The following is a 16133-nucleotide window of genomic DNA, read 5'->3' on the forward strand; positions in this document are numbered from 1 at the left end:
AAGAAGATTTCTTAGCCAAGTTTAATCTTGCTTTTCCTAGTGTTGCACTAAGTATAAGCTGGATGACTTTCTCCTTAATAATTTTTGGCTTTTTTTTTATTTCTGGAGTGGGTGGAGATTTTGACAAAATTAGACAAAGCAGCATCAGAAGCCTCTGGCAAAAGATTGGCTTAGTTTTCAGAGGTAGTAAAGATTTGGTGATTAAATGCCAACTAAGTAGTTAAACCTTTGGTAAATGCTCTGATGAAGCCAAGCACAAGTTGAATTAAACTTCAAAGTTTCTAAGCAGTCAACTAAAACTGGCTGACTACAGTTGGAGTTGAATGTATAGAGTAAAAATGTGTGTGTTTTGTGCGTATATATGGACTTAATGCTTTGAACTGTTTGTAACAGTGTTGGTTTGCTGTGTCTGCTCCTTTTGCTGTGGGTTTTCTCCGAGTGCTAAAAGTGTGGATGACTTGGGAATGAGATGTGGCTTGGAAACAGTGGATTCCTGCAGAGGAGGCAAATGATAGCCCAGTTTTGGTGCAGTAGTCACAGGAATTTGATACTTCAAGCTTTCAGATGAGGCAGTTTGTAGGGAAACAGCAGCACATGCATCTGACTCAAAACTGGAGTGAAACTTTGCTCATTGCTCAAAATACTGATGGAGCTGTCGTCTCAAAACAGAAATGGCACAAGTTAAAACTTTCTATCTCAGTGTTCTCTGAAGTTTAAAATTCTGTATTCTAAAAAGTCATGTGGTCAAAATTCCCTCAAAAACTTTAATTTTTAAGGAAGCCTATAAAACCTTCTTTTAATCTATTTTAAGTGCCTAGAATGTATCTTCTGATTAAATGTGGAATGAGTTACTGTCATGAGACAATATGCTTGGACTGAAATTCATGTGAGAAATAAAGGGACATTTTGATTTGGGGTCAGTGTACAGGTTGGTCTAGGGTATTAAATCAAGTTATGTGCTGAAATGGTAAAATTAGGAGACAAGGTTAGAAAAATTGAAGTGGAGATTAAGACTTCTTTACTGGAATTGGTTGATAATAATAACAACTACTAATAAGTCCTGTATATGTCAAGAAATAAGAATCTTTTGTAAGATGGAATTTAACTTTGATGAAATTAATCTAAGAACTCTGGGATTGTTGACTTTAATTAATGAAAAATACCAGTTGCAATGGTAGCTCTTTAAAGCTCGGTTTTAGATATCTTTGTTATGCTGCTAATTTTAGATTGCATCTATATATATGCAATAACCCTGGAGTCTTTACTGTTGCGATTATTTGCAATTGTTTGCAATAATAGGCTGCAAATGACATAGTTCCTCAGTCAAAATAGAAGGTCCTCTGATTAACAGTAGCCTTGGCCTCTTAGGGCTTTAAACATGACTGGTTTTATTAGTTTGGAACAGTTAAGAATCAAGAAATAGAAAGCAAGCCACTCTGTTCCTTTCTGACATGTTTTTCTCATGCTCTCACTTTGTTAGCTTGTTAACAGAACCCATTTTATTAAAAACCAGCTTTCTGACTGTGGTTATTCTGCCTGTTCCATGCTAGAACATGTTGCCCTTCAAGTTAAACAACACATTAATTCGAGGCTGCAAAGATGATGACAATGAAATATCTGGTAAATTACTGTGTGATTGAATTCTGTACGACCTACTTATGTGTGCTCACCAGTAATACTATATAATCAAATATGTAATCTGTATAATCAAAATCACCTTTGCTCAATAAATTCTGGGCACCAGCACCCCATTTCTCCTTATGAAGGAGAAAAAAAATCTGAGCAATTAATCATATTTCATATTTCACACTGTCTGATAGCTGAAGTGTTTCATGATAAAAGAGGAAAGGGTTCTGCAGACCAATTTGATGTAGCTAATCAATCTTTATTTTTTAAGTGATAGAAACAAGTTTGCTTAGGACTGCCCTTTCTTCCTTCAGCTGGAAGTTAATGACAGTCTGTGCTGCTGGCTTTCACCAGCTGCTACCGTGCCAGGAAGCCTTCAGTACTAGGACTTGGTTAACCAGGCTGTGTGTTTGTCTTTCTGTTCTGCAAGGCAAATTTCTACTCACTGGAGTGGGATTCCTAGCCTTCTAGGTGAAATTTTGGATAATTTTGCACTCCTTTGTTTTCCCCCAGTTGCTTTGATAGAGCGGTTGAGGTGTGGAGGCAGTTCCACTGTGATCTCAACGATCTCTCCCACTGGATAGCGGAGGCTGAAGTGTTACTGGCCGAAGCCCGTGGGCCAGATGGCAGCCTGGAGCTGCAGACAGCTGGGCTGCATCAGCAGGTACGTGGGATTCGGGCAGAAAATGAGCAAGCTCATAGGAAAAAGCCTAGATTTTAATCTAAAATTGTGGTTTTATAGATAGACATATGGATTTGCAGAGAGGCTGTGCAATTACACTTCAAAAAGCAGTAACTCTTAACATTTCTATTTTGGCTGCAGTTTCAAATTTATTCTTGGGTAACAGCTCAACTCCTGTTTATAGTATGGAGTTTTATGGTCACTCTTAGTATGGATTGGTTTGAGATAATTCGATAATTGAAATGTTTTTATAATTTGTAGGTTTATAAGTTTCGTTACAGCTTCAAAAATATGTTAATCAGATAAAAAATCCAGTATATTATTTCACTTACTTTTGATTCATAATTTAAAAAAATGGACCCCAGTGAAGATCATTTATAACTTAGAAAATTGTTTCTTTAAACAAATGTCTTTTGGAGATACTGCTTTGTATAAACAATCTAGAAAAAGAAAATATTCCAGTTGCAGGAGTCTTACGTTTGATTTTTTTTTTCAGATTTGGTTCTGGAATTTAGTTCTCTGATGTCTTTTTGTTTTACTTCCTTTTAAATAAGGAGAAGAAAGCATAACTTTAAGGATCAGATTTTTTTTTTTTTCTTTTGAGACTATTAGTTATCCAAGTGTCAGATGTGTGTTGTGAAAGAAAAGTAAATTCTGTCTAAGACACGGCTTCTGTTTTATCCTTGTTGCTGTTTGAAGTTTTCTTCTAGGGCATTTCACTTCTCTTTCTTGAATCATCTTATTACTAATCTAGTTGCAAAGAAATTTTTGCTAACAGTGTAAGACTTTTGTAGTCATTAGGGGTGCTTGAAGATTTAATCCCGACATCTTCTGACTTTCTTTAGCTTCATGGATTTTTCTGTGGTGTCTGGGACCATGGCATCACTGCCAAAATTATCCTAGCTAAAATACTATGAAAGTAAAGAAATATTTGCAGTGTAGATCATGAAAAGACGTGGTTAAAAGTCAAACCATCTGTTAGAACCACTAGGAAGTGCTGTACATTAAGAGAAAAGGAATCAAATATGAGTGTAGATTTTAGCACTGGTGGCTTAAACGAATTCTTGTGATTCTTTGTAATATTTGTGGCCTATTCTGTGTCTTCTTATGACAGCTAGAAAATTGAATTAGATTCAAACCCAGAACATTAATAGCTTTATCAACAACATCCATTTCTAAGTAAGATGGTTTTAAGTGCCTCTTTTAGTAAAATAATATGCATGCACCCTGGATTCATCCTGCATATCATGAACCAGATCAAAGTCACTTTAGGTCAGTAATAAAATCCTGTATGGCTCTTATGTTTCTGATAGGAACTTGAAGAGGGAGTCAGCAGCCATCAGACCAGTGTTTCAGCATTGAACAGAACTGGGGAAGGGATCATACAGAAACTGTCTGCTACAGATGGGAACTTCCTGCAGGAGAAACTGGCAGGATTGAATAGACGCTGGAAAGCAATCACAACAGAGGTCATGGAGAGACAACAGAGGTAATAATCAAAAATTTGGATGTCTGAGCAGATGCAATAAGGAGAATTTCATTTAGTAGACTCTGGGAGAGAGAGTGCATTCTATTGCACGCTGTCATTAATCTGAAATTTCCTAATGTTCAGAGATCTGTTTTGAACTGTCTTCTAGAACAAATCTCTCATAAATCCGCCTGAAATTGACTGCTTAGAAAGTCTTTGTTTAGAGAAACTCACAAAATAACATCCACAGAACTACTTTTCTTACAGTTTTCCATTGTTTTAAAAATAATTTTTCTTGTAAAGCCAGATGTTTTAGGAAGAATTGCTCAGCTACTTTCTCTGGCTGAAGCTGAGCTGTAAGTACCTTACATTAAGTTTGATTTTATCATTAACAGAGATACACTAATTGAAACAACTTGTATTGTTCTTGAATTTCCACAATACTGTAATGTAAGATCTTTATGTAATTTCATCGTTTTAACATCTCCTGATACATTTAGGAATAAAATAGGATCTTGCTTAATTATTTAGTTTGAGAAACTTCATTGATGTTTTATGTGATCTGGTGGAAGTGTTATACATGTCCCTAAAACCTTCAGGAAAAATTCTGTAACCTTAAATTGATTAGGCATGAAGGTGTTGTCATTACTATCACTTACATTTAATGTTTTCTGCAGTCTTTTAAAAGTCTATTTTATGACTTTGGAACTAAAATTTGTCTGGTTTTAAGACAGAAGTATTTATTTGCAAATATCTTGCATTTTAATGGTGATGGTAGAGTCTTTTGATGATAAAATTAATTCCTTAAAATGCTCCAAGCACTGAAAAAGTTGACTCAGGCATCAGAAGTAATTAAGAAGGATTTGTAGGATTGATGTGTTGGACTTCTTGTTTTGCTTTTTAAGGCTAAAAGGAGAGAACCAGCAGCTGATAGAGTGCAGAAGAAAGCTTGATGAGCTGCGATGTTGGTTGGAAAATGTGGAAAATGCTCTGGACACAAGATTTACATTCAACCATGAAGAAAACTTGCAAGAATTACAGGCAAGTCTGATGGTGTATATATGTATATATCTTTGTGTCTTGTGTAAAGCATCAGGACATGGCTTTTGAGGAGGGGAGTTTTCACATTGTGAATAACCAAAGAAATACCATGTTTGTGTGGGACAATTTTGTGAGATTACTTGCACAGGCTAGATGCACCTCAAAATGAAGTTGGGCTGAGTTGGTAACTGGTGTGTAGCCAGAAGATGGTGTCTGTGTATGAGACAGTGAGAAACAGATATACTACTGATAAAATGTAGTAAGTAGAATTTCACAGGAGATGATGTGTGTCAACTTCAGAATTGCTAAAACCTATAGGAAAAAAAGCTGATACCTTAAATGGTAAGTAACACCATTGTCCCATTTACTGGCAGTTGTAATAATTTATTATGTGTGTCAGATTTTATTTAACCTGTTTTTTAAACTGCAAGGTTTTTTGAAGTAAGTTGTTTGCATATGTATATATTTTTCCTGTTTATTTTGTGTCTAGCTTTGACAACAAAACATCTTTGGTTTGTAGAATGTGTTAAAGAATGTTTCTGAAATCCTAAGAGAACGAGAGGAGTAGTCAGTCCAACTAATCTACTTGCTTGTTTTTAAAAATCAGTAATTTTTAAAGAGGCAACAAAAAACCCAAACAAAACCCCAACCAACCTCTTCTAGGCCAAATCTACGTGGGAAGTATTGAACAAGTCTTTATAATGATGTAAACTTGTTGCAGTTCTGTTTGCCTAAACAAATTCACTCATGGCAGTTGAGTATTTCCTGCCTGTCATCAAAGTGTAATTTTTCTTGTCATCTACCTTAATATAAATGCTAGAAGTGAAAGGTAATAAATGTTTCAATAATTTCTAGATCAAGCATAGAAACCAAAATAGAAACTTTTCTGTTTATATTCAGGAAAATGCCTAATACTGGAGTTAAAAGAAAGCTTTCCTCCTCCTTTAATTAAGCATGCATGCATTTTATTTCAGTCTCAAACTCTTCTGTCTATTTTAGGTCTTAAGTGAAGAAATGGAAGTTCTGAGTGACAAATTGGAATGGCTGAACAGAACTGAACCTGAAGTGCTGTTGGATGAAAATATTGATCTTCAAGAAAAAAACAAACTTTCAGGTTGCCTGCAGTCCCTCAATGCGAGGTGGAATAAGGTGTGCATTTTTCCAGCACTGGGGTACCTGAGATTGAAAACCAAATGATATACTTGGAATGATTGTTTTCCTTTACATGTATCTGTGGCATGTACATAAAATGACTTGGAAACCATACAGGCATGATCAGGAAATGTACCCCAAACCACTTACACATGAAGATACTGATGGACATTTTTCCATCAGACTGAGTAAATTCGGTTAGCTTAGCTTTTTCTGGTGTGAGTTGTGGTTTTTTTCCTTTTGTATTGGCTTTTTTTTGAAAGATGGATGAAAAGTATCAGCTAGATTTTGAGTCAAACAGTAATGTATTAACTTGAAATGGAGAGTTAGAATGAATCTTTGCTGTGTAGCAAAGTTGAATGTTTACAGCAGTTAAGAGGAAAAGAAACAAAGCTGTGATAAAGCTTAGAAAATCTTACCAAGTGTAAGAATTCTTCTTAACCATTACTATAAATTAGAAACTCATGTGATTAAGCTCATTGGCAAGGCTGGCTGGAATAAAGCAAGTTTTTTTTCAAGCAAAGCCTGAAGCTCCAAATGAGAAAATTAAATTATTTTAGATGATTTTTGGATGATAGAGGTAAGAATTTATTGAGGAAAGGGGCTTTTGACAGTTCAGGGAAAGAAAAAGATGTGTTTTTACCAACTCAGCCATGAGAATAGCGGGGGGTCCCCTACTGCTTTGAGCACTGCATTTTCATCATTGCCTTTAAAAACTTTTTAAAAGCAAACAGGCAAATTTGTTTTCACTACAGTAGAGTTGTAACACTTTCTTTTTTCAATTAGTTCCCCATTTCTCTACTGTTCTGTTTCTGTACAAATCATGCTTTGTATAATTTTTTCTTCAAAATATATTCAAATAATGAGTTTGGTGGTTAGACAGTAAAAAATATTTAAACGACCTGTCCACAACAATTTATTTCTTTCTCTTCACTATTTAGGAGTGAGAGTGGGATGTATTGAAAAAACACTTTAGCACCTCTTGAAGTTTTTACTGTTTTTTAAAGGATACCTTCCAAAAAATAATTGAAATGTATCTGAGGCATGGTATAGAATATTTTGTGTTCCAATAAGAGATTACTTTTCTGCCATTAATATAGGTTGTGTTTGTTTTGACTTCTCTCTGCTGGGCTGTAGGTGTTCAGAGAACTGCCTGACAAAGTGAGAGAGTTGGAGGCATTTGTTGGGCAATCCCGCCTTGTTACAAAGACAAAGCCTCCTGGTGAGTGATCGGTCCTTCTGTTCTGCTTAATTGTCTTGAGTGTAATCCTGTTTGCAGTCAAAAGTAATTAAAAGAGGAAAAAACACTATGAACCTAGACAAATATAAATAAGAAATGTTGAAGCATCATGCTGAACTTGAGGCTGCCTTCTCATTACTGTGGGAGAGAGGGTATATTTGGGTAGAGAAGATGTTACTGGTCAGGACTTGGGGGAGTCTTTCAGAGTTCCTCTAAGAATTTTGAAATGGAGAAATTTTTATAAAGCTTAGGCTTCCTCATCAGGACTAGGTACAGAGTAAAAACCAAAATAGCTGTGTTTGTGACAGCTTATTTCCTGTGTTTTGTTTTCTGTGGATTTGTGGACATGCCTTTGACTAATTAAGATCCACTAGAAGCTTTCCCTACAGCTAATTATTTGTAAAGTATCTCTTGCACGCAGATTTTTTGCAGTCCTATAAACAAAGGCCATTCTGCTTCTTTCAGCACAGTTAGGGGGCAGATGGGTCTCCCTTGTCTGCTTGATACTGACTTTCCTGAATCTCTTAGGGAAAGCTGTCTAAATATATATTCTTGTATCAGACACTGACATTGGTCATATTTTCAAGTTGTTGGAGGCAGCTCAGAAAATACAGATTGTAAACAAAATGCCCAGGTCTTCCTTTCGGAAATTTAGGTAAAGAAGACAGCCCTTGCCCGAAACAATTTGCAACTCAAACTTCTGTGAATATCTCTATTTTAATTTTTTTTAATTTAGCATCAGTAAACAAAATTGGAGGCAAACCAACTTCTGTTTAATCCTTTTAAAACCTTGAATTCAGCTTGCTCTCCTTTCATACAAACTGTTTGTTAAACAAAGCTCCTGTGCTTTGTTGTGTGAGGGAAGTGTGAAATATTCATGCTCCAGCTTGATGTAACTTAGTGTTTATTGGAACTAGAAGACAACTTCTGGAATGGATCTTAGTATTCATTCAACTCATTTCTCACTTCTTTGTTGTGTCAGGTTAAAAAGAGAGAAAGGTGTGACTAAATTAGTGGGCATCTGTCCCTTCCTCAGACAGTTGTGTAATGCCAAATCCATGAAACATCTGTTACAGAAGCTTCACTTGTGCTGAAGTGAATTATGAGCCAACAGTAGAGAAGACCTTTTAGCTACATAGTAGAAAAAGGCAGTTTTAGATGTTTATCTTGAACAAAAGTATTGGGGTTTAATCTTAATAAGTGTCAATGAACATTTAGCTTCATTCCATTAGGTTTAATGTAATTTTGTCTTTGCAAGTTTTCCTCTTGTTTTTTTTGATTTTAGGCTGAATAATTTGGATGAGTCTTTTTGGCATGCAGCAAAAAAAATAGCTGCCTTAAAAATGAAAAAGGAATTTCTCATTGCTTAGCTTCTGGTTGTTAAAATACAATTTTTGCTGTGCTTTCTCTTTAAATGCTGTTGCATATTTATAGGAGTTAAAAAACACCCCCTGTAATTCTGAGAACTGCTTGTGTGGCCATGACTACTTTTTCTTTAACAGAACCCCCACACTCTGTTTCAGATATCCAAAAGGTGGTGCTAGCATCTTCTTCATTGGAAATTCCTGTTCAGACTCAGCAGGCTTTGGAACTTTCTGCACCTGCTGATCTGGACAAAACTAGAACTGAGCTGGCTGACTGGCTGGTATTGATTGACCAGATGCTCAAGTCAAACATAGTCACTGTGGGGAACACTGAAGAGATCAATCGGACTATTGCACGAATGAAAGTATGTGTTTTTGTGAAGGCTAGTAGGAAATTGTCTCACATTTTAATAGTTCTTACATTCACTAAAGAAACTAAAAGCAATGAGTTTAAGGGGAAAAAACACCTGACTGCAACTAAATGCATAACATGGAAGTTATACTTTAAATGCTGTTACTTAAACCCCTTTCTCCTTCAGAGTAATTTCCAGTTTATTTTTGTATTCCTATGTGAGCTAAACACTGTTATTTTTTTGTTGCAAACAAATAAAATGGAGAATACCTCCTGACATCTTTTGGGATTTGTAACAGTTAACTTACACAGAAGACTTTGGAGAAGCTTCATGTTTACTTAGTGGGTGACCTTTGATTCATTCTTTACTGGTTTCTAATGAGTTTTGTTTGCAGTAGTTACACTAAACTGATTTCCATAGACATGCTAAGACAATTAAAAGTTGTAACATAAATGCTTATGATGTAAATGTTTATTTCTGTTATTAGCTCATGCTATGTTGTCCCGTGACTAAGGGCAGTATTAGTAAGATGTATGCAGACATTAAGGTTCATTTTGTTTGACTTAATATCAATTAACTAAGTGTAGAGTAAAAGCTGTGGGCTAAACAAGTGCTGGACTGTTTCTGTATCTCACATAGTTTGGAATTTTGAAGAATAACATGATGTAGCTTTGGAAACAATTTCGTTTATCTGTAGAATACTTGAAATATGGGCTTCTGGTACATTGCCACGTAGAGAACAATGGTTTATAGAGCAACATTATATAGGCTGGTCCTTCCAGTTCTTCTTCTTCACTTTCCCCCTGCACCCACTGCTGCTTCTGGTATTTATAAATGATGCCAACTTGGTTAGGAGAAAAATAAGTTATGGAAAAGTGAAAAATAGATATTGGAAAACATTGTGCAACAACTGTGGTAACTGTGGTTTGTACAGGTTAATCTTGACCTATGGATTTTCTTTAACTGCTATTTACAGTGTTTTAGCTCTTTAAAGCAGTGTTATATTACTGTGACAATTCAAGGGTTACAGTAATGATGGGACTAGCTATATACTTGTGGAGACACATGTATTTTTTTACCTAAATAATACAGATGAATCTAATTATTTTCTGCTTTTTGGACTTAAAAATCATATCCTAATTCTCACCAGATAACCAATGCAGATATGGACCATCGGCACCCTCAGCTTGATTCTGTTTTTACATTGGCTCAGAATCTGAAAAATAAAACTTCCTGTTCAGACATTAGGACAGAGATCACAGAAAAAAGTAAGTTTCTCCATCCTATGTTTGCAAATACATTGTTTCCATTGCAATAAAAAAATCTTCATGTCTTTTTCTAAAATTCTTGATTGAGCATAGCTTAAGTTGTCTTCCTTGAAAAAGAAAAGAAAACTTGGAAGTTGGGTGGCTTTCACTTAAACAGTCTAATGAAAATTCCTGAGACAAGAGTTGCTTCTTGTTTTTTTGACTGACTGTGTTTTCAAGTAAACAAGTAAAGTAAAGTAAAGGTCAATAGTTTTGCTGGGATTTTGAAATATTTTGTGAAGGATTTGCATTGCTTCACAGTCACAGACCCAGTAATGAGGATTTTATTTATTGAGAAATGGAGCTAATCATGTTGCTTTTTTTGTTGAACTCTGAGGCACTGGACATTTAAAAACGTGAATGTATTGACTTGAGGACAATGACTTTATCTGTGTATTTTGAAAATTGTTGCCTGAGAGTAGAGCTTTTAAGTCACTGATGTGTACTTGAAAATTTAATTTTCAGTTTAAAGGTCCCCACTCTTTGAAAATTTATTTTACTGGTACCTAAGAAATGTGCAATTGTCACAGTTGGAAACTAATGGACAATCTGTTTTTTGAAGTCTTAAGCTTTGCTGGTTGCTAAGATTAGAAAATTCATGCAGCAGGGAATACCATAGATGTAAAAATGGAAAGATATATTTTCTTATGTTCTCCTCTCTAATGCAGTTTTCTTTTACTCCATCTACATGAATTTCTTTGGTGTTTGTTAGACTTGATGGAGATGATGTGGTCAGATAGAAAGCCCACAGATGGGTGGTTTTTCTGAGGGTCTGATGAGATGGCATCTGCTGTCTGAGGTTCACAGGCTATGCATTGGGAGGGGCAGTAAGATTCAAAGAACCAACTTAGTTTGCAGTTGCTCAGAGCTAGTGGTGAGGTAGAAACTCAGGGCAAGATAATAACCATATAGTCTGTGGGAGTCAGTCAACAAGGGGACATGGGCTCAGTCAGAAAACATTCTGGGTTCTTCAGAAAAGCTGAACAAGAAGTAAAGGACTGTGTGGTAGAAGTTCGAGAATGGTCATGCTCATCTGGGGTGAGAAAAGAGAAGTTGTATATGGTGCCATGGATTAAGCTTCCAGTAGATACTTTAGATGTGTGTGAAGATGTTCTGCCTGTCATGAAACGTGAAAAAATTAAGATTTTATTAAACCACTGACATTTGTTAAGAAAAGTTTGCTCTTTTTGGAAAAGTGAAGCTCAGGGCTGCTTTTGCACCTTGTAGTTTAAACACTGAGTATGTATAGATATATATATATATATATATATCAGAATATACCAATGTCCTACAACCTCCTGTGAGTCTGCTGTGTTGTCAGATGAAGCATAATTATTCAAATTGTTAGGAGCAGAGAAACAGAGAAGAGCTTCCTTCTCTGGAATGTCCCTCCCGATTGCTTTATGGACACTGGGAATTGAAAACACAGTCTCATCAGGAATTCTTTCTTGTCCTTCTGCCTGTGACATCAGACTGGTGCCCATGACAACTTTATTTAGGAACTTACCTCTTGAACCCACCAAATGCTAAGTCTACCAGGAGTGTCACTGTTTTTCTGACCTATTTGGCTGGAGGTAAAAAAAAGGACAAATATGTCAGCAGTATAGAGAGTAAGGTTAATCTGTCCATTAATAAGAATTTGTTCTGTAATAGCAATACTATTATGTAAATGTCAAATCCTGTGTTTGAAAATTAATCCACAAGCTGCCTGTGGGTTGAAGTGGATGAATCTATATCGCACAAATTATTTGGGTTGTCCACCAGCATGATGGAGTGATATTCACTCTGATAGGTGGGCTTTGCTGCCACAGTCTTTGAGAGCTTTGTGGATATTGTTGAATATATTAAAGTTAAGAGATTTTTCTCAAGCAGATGAAGCACAATGGCTTTGTATAATTGCAAAAGGTTAAAAAAAATGAAAAACACTTAAATTGGTTCAATTTAAATGCAACCTTTGGCATTTTTACTTCATGGAAAGTTGAAGTGATTTGAGCATCAAGTGTGTTAATTTTCTAATAAAATTGAGTACTTACTGTTAAAATAAATACACTGAATGTCTTACATACTGGGTACCTCTTTCTGATCATAATAGAGAGATACTCAAGAAATCCAGCTTAGCCTTTTTTGGTTTTGCTTTTCTCCATTCACTTTTTTACGTTATTCTTACAGAATTTTTTACAACATTCTTTTTTATCACATTCTTAGTGATACAATTTGTTCCCTATAACTGTCACAACAGGTAGTAGAGAAACCTGTTTCCACCTCTATAAGAGTACAAGTAATCCACTTAATTTAATGGTCTGTAAGTATCCAGGGAAAGGTATGATGCCATGCATTTCCCTCTAAAGACAGATTCACTGCTTTTTGTGATGCACTTTTTGTTCTAGGCTCTTATGTTGTCTTTTTCACTCCTTGTTTATTAAAGGTTAAGTGTGTTTATCCATCACCTAATGCAACTATTTATTGAGAGAGGAATGGAATTCCTTCCACATGAAGGAAGTGGGGTGGAATCAATAACTCCTCTGTTCTGTGTGTAATCTGCTTAATTCTGTAGAGACCCGTGGTGGAATTAAGTTGCCAAAGCAGGTTGTTACTGTCTTGTAGAATGATTCTACCTTGGCCAAAATTGTAGTCCAGGTGCCATGAGATGGTGGTCTGGAGTGGTCAGTTTGCTTTGTTCAAGCTAAGCAGTATTTATTTACTTATTTATTTGTACTGATTTGAGTTACAGATGCACAAAGATGACTTGCTGGTCCAATCACCCTAAAATTGTGCTCCTTGGAGCCCTGCTGCTGACATATCTCTGCAGTGCAGTTTCCTATGTGTGTGTGTACTTTAAATAATGACTTTGAAATATTATAATAATATATATAAGAAATAATAGTTGTTACTTGTACGCTGACCTGCTTAAATAAGAGGAAACCAAATGATTTTTTCATTTGCTTCTGTGAATATGTCAACTACACGAGGAACTAAAATACTGAATATGGAGACTGTTGTATTTGAGAGTGCCTTATATTATTGCCTTTTGCCATGAAAATTAAGATGTAGTTATGGCTATTTTTTCATTTGCCTCATATTTTTTGTGTTGTGTGTTGTCCTCTGCAGTGGAGAAGCTGAAGAACCAGTGGGACAATACCCAGCACAGCGTGGAGGTGCGGCAGCAGCAGCTGAAGTACATGCTGACAGACAGCCTGCAGTGGCACGAGCAGAGGCAGGAGATGGAGCACCTCATGGAGCAGTGTGAGATCCGTCTGAGAATGCTCCTGCAGGCCCCAAAGGAGATGCTTGCCAAACAGATTGCAGAGAGCAAAGTAAGACCATTTATGCTTATTTTTTTTCCATACCAGATTCCTGAGGCTGTGTAATGCTACTGATTGAGCAGTACTGACAATGAGTGAATGTGCACTTTAGTTGTTGTATTATTTTCTCTCTTTTTGGGTATGGTATTTTCTTAATTGTCTGTTTTTCAATATCTCAGACTTCCCAAGAATCCCATTCTGGGAGGTAAACAGGTGTCATGTGTTCATGTGTGTCTTTGGAAGCTTAGCTGAAAGGAGTATAATGTAGCATCAAAGAAATGATGTTATGCAAAAAGCGTAAACCCCAGACCAATTCAAATTTAGTGATTTAAATTTTGCCACACAATTGACTTTATGGAAATATTTAACAGTAGCTCAGTAAGTCAAGAAATGGACTAAGGTATTTTAAATTGTCCTGAATTTCACTTCTGGTGGGTGCCAGGCATATCCAATGCTCTTGTTCATTTTTTTTTTTTTTGCAATCTATGATGCTTTTTATATCATGTCAAGCATACTGTGATAAATCTGTTAGTCTAGTGTCCTTTGTCCTGGTGGCTGTCAGAAAAAGGGCAGGCTGTAGGTGGCACAGTATGAGAACTAAAGTCATAAAGCAGTGAGGAGGCTCTTACCAGTGCAGTATTTAGAACAGGGATAATAGAATTTTAAAAATATGTGCATATATATAGATATATAGAGATATATATATCTATATCTATATATATATGCACATAAGTATATATATATATATACTTATATATTCATGCAGGGGAAATGTAGGGGTGCAGCTGGGAATGGAAAGAGGCAGGGAGTATGAATGGGAGAGCTGCTTACCAGTCCATAGCTGTTTAAGTACACAGTGAAGTTGTGTGCTTTGCACAACTATCTGACTAGTGTCCATCTCTACTTGAGCAGGGAAATAGAAATGGACTATTAGGTCTACTTTGTTTTCTTAAGTGAAAGCAGGCCCATGCCCAAACAGAAAGTTAGAGGCCATAATATGTAACTGCATATATATGTGTGTGTGTATATGTATATATATATATGCAAATATTGTTTTTCATTTAGAAATAATCTTGAGTTTAGATTTTCTAAGTCAAGTCACGTTAAATATCTTGCAAAAATAAACATTTCTAATGCATTTTCTTAATTTTAAACAAACAAAAAGCCAACATATTACTCCAAAGAATGAAATAAAATTCTCATACTGCAAATTTAATTTATGCTGCTTTTAGATGCCACTTATATTGCTATTATAATAATTCAGACTTATTCATGCTACTCAGAATGCAGACGTGTTTTTATTTCTGTTGTCCATAGACTGTAAAAGAGGATTTCTCTAACATTTGTTCTGGGAAAACACCACTTTTTCTCACCTATATCTGTTTTGATCAGTTCATTATCAGGATAGTTATATCTGTAGATTTTCTCTTTAAAGTTGTACTCCTAGATGAAAAATGTGCACATTTTGCCTTTTAAAAAAGGGGAAAAAATGAGGGGATGGTTTATAATAGCTGATAAAATGCATAATATGAGAAATAGCCTGATTTTAATCCATCTCATTTGGCATTGCTTTTTAGCTGTTAGTACAGGATTTGCACAGAGGTGACATCACAGTAGCAGCATTCAATGATCTTTCTAATAAACTGCTTCGAGAGTATCGTGATGATGACTCAAGGAAGGTGAAGGAAACCACTGACCAAATGAACACTTGCTGGGTTAATCTGAACCAAAGGTAATTATAAGGTTTCACTCTATCTGTAGCAGCTGGTGTCTTAAACGTGCATTCTCTTTATACATGTGTGTTGTAGTCTCTTTTCTGTGTGCTTTGGTGCAGCATTTAGGGCTGCTGGGTTGCAGTCAAGCTCTTTAGGTGATTGAAATTCTCACAGTTCACAATGGAAAGGTTCTGTATGACTTCCCATTTATGAGGTATATTTTTAAGCAGAAAAAGAAGGGACTTCTCATGTTTGGTTTTAGGTTTTCCTGTGGCTATTGTTCTCTAAGTGTCTTTGAAAGTTCCTCTCTTATTCTTTAATGCTGATATGATTTGTGTATTTGTAGTTTGCTATTGTCCTTCCTTTTTGTAAGGCTGAGAGTGTCCGACTTCATCTTCCCATGCATTAATTCCCTATGGTCTCTCATCTAATGGAAACTTCCCCTGAATGAGGCTGTGCTTTGGGACCTCGAGTGAAACCCTTCCAGTACTCCCACCTAAAAAATACTTGTGCTGTAGGAACTGAAATTCCTTTTATTCCTTCCTTCCTTCTATTCATCCTCTATTTAAGATGTATCTGCAGATATGCCTCGATGAAAAGGTGGTATTTCCTATGCATAATCAGGGTAATCTAATTTCTGCAGAAATGCTTTAGAGTATTTGGTATTGATAGACAATTAACATTTAGAATAGTGTCTCACTCTGGAATCTAAAAGTCTATGTGCATTGTGGTTGGAGAGAAGACAAAATTGATCCTCTGTATGTGGGAGTGGGGAAGATGACAGCTGAAGTCTGTATGTATATATGTGCATGTGAAAGAAGCAGCTGCCTTTGGAATGGAATGCCAGTTAAAGGAATGAAAAGACTACTTAATAAAGCATAAG

The 16133-nt window shown here is 35.9% G+C and overlaps 1 protein-coding gene across 9 annotated transcripts in view; it reads left to right on the forward strand.

The window, feature by feature from the left end:
• The window catches only part of UTRN (utrophin), a 339362-nt gene that overhangs the window by 140480 nt on the left and 182749 nt on the right, over nt 1-16133 (forward strand). For all 9 annotated transcript variants that reach the window (XM_086877551.1, XM_086877555.1, XM_086877553.1 and 6 more), the window contains 9 exons: nt 2140-2290; nt 3622-3797; nt 4682-4817; nt 5817-5966; nt 7107-7191; nt 8733-8938; nt 10077-10194; nt 13342-13547; nt 15113-15267. In XM_086877551.1, coding sequence (XP_086733677.1) covers nt 2140-2290; nt 3622-3797; nt 4682-4817; nt 5817-5966; nt 7107-7191; nt 8733-8938; nt 10077-10194; nt 13342-13547; nt 15113-15267 — 1383 coding nt within the window. The remainder of the gene's footprint in view (nt 1-2139; nt 2291-3621; nt 3798-4681; nt 4818-5816; nt 5967-7106; nt 7192-8732; nt 8939-10076; nt 10195-13341; nt 13548-15112; nt 15268-16133) is intronic.

Source organism: Cyanistes caeruleus, chromosome 2, assembly GCF_971803275.1.
Source record: "Cyanistes caeruleus chromosome 2, bCyaCae1.hap1.1, whole genome shotgun sequence".
NCBI classification, from domain to species: Eukaryota; Metazoa; Chordata; class Aves; order Passeriformes; family Paridae; genus Cyanistes; species Cyanistes caeruleus.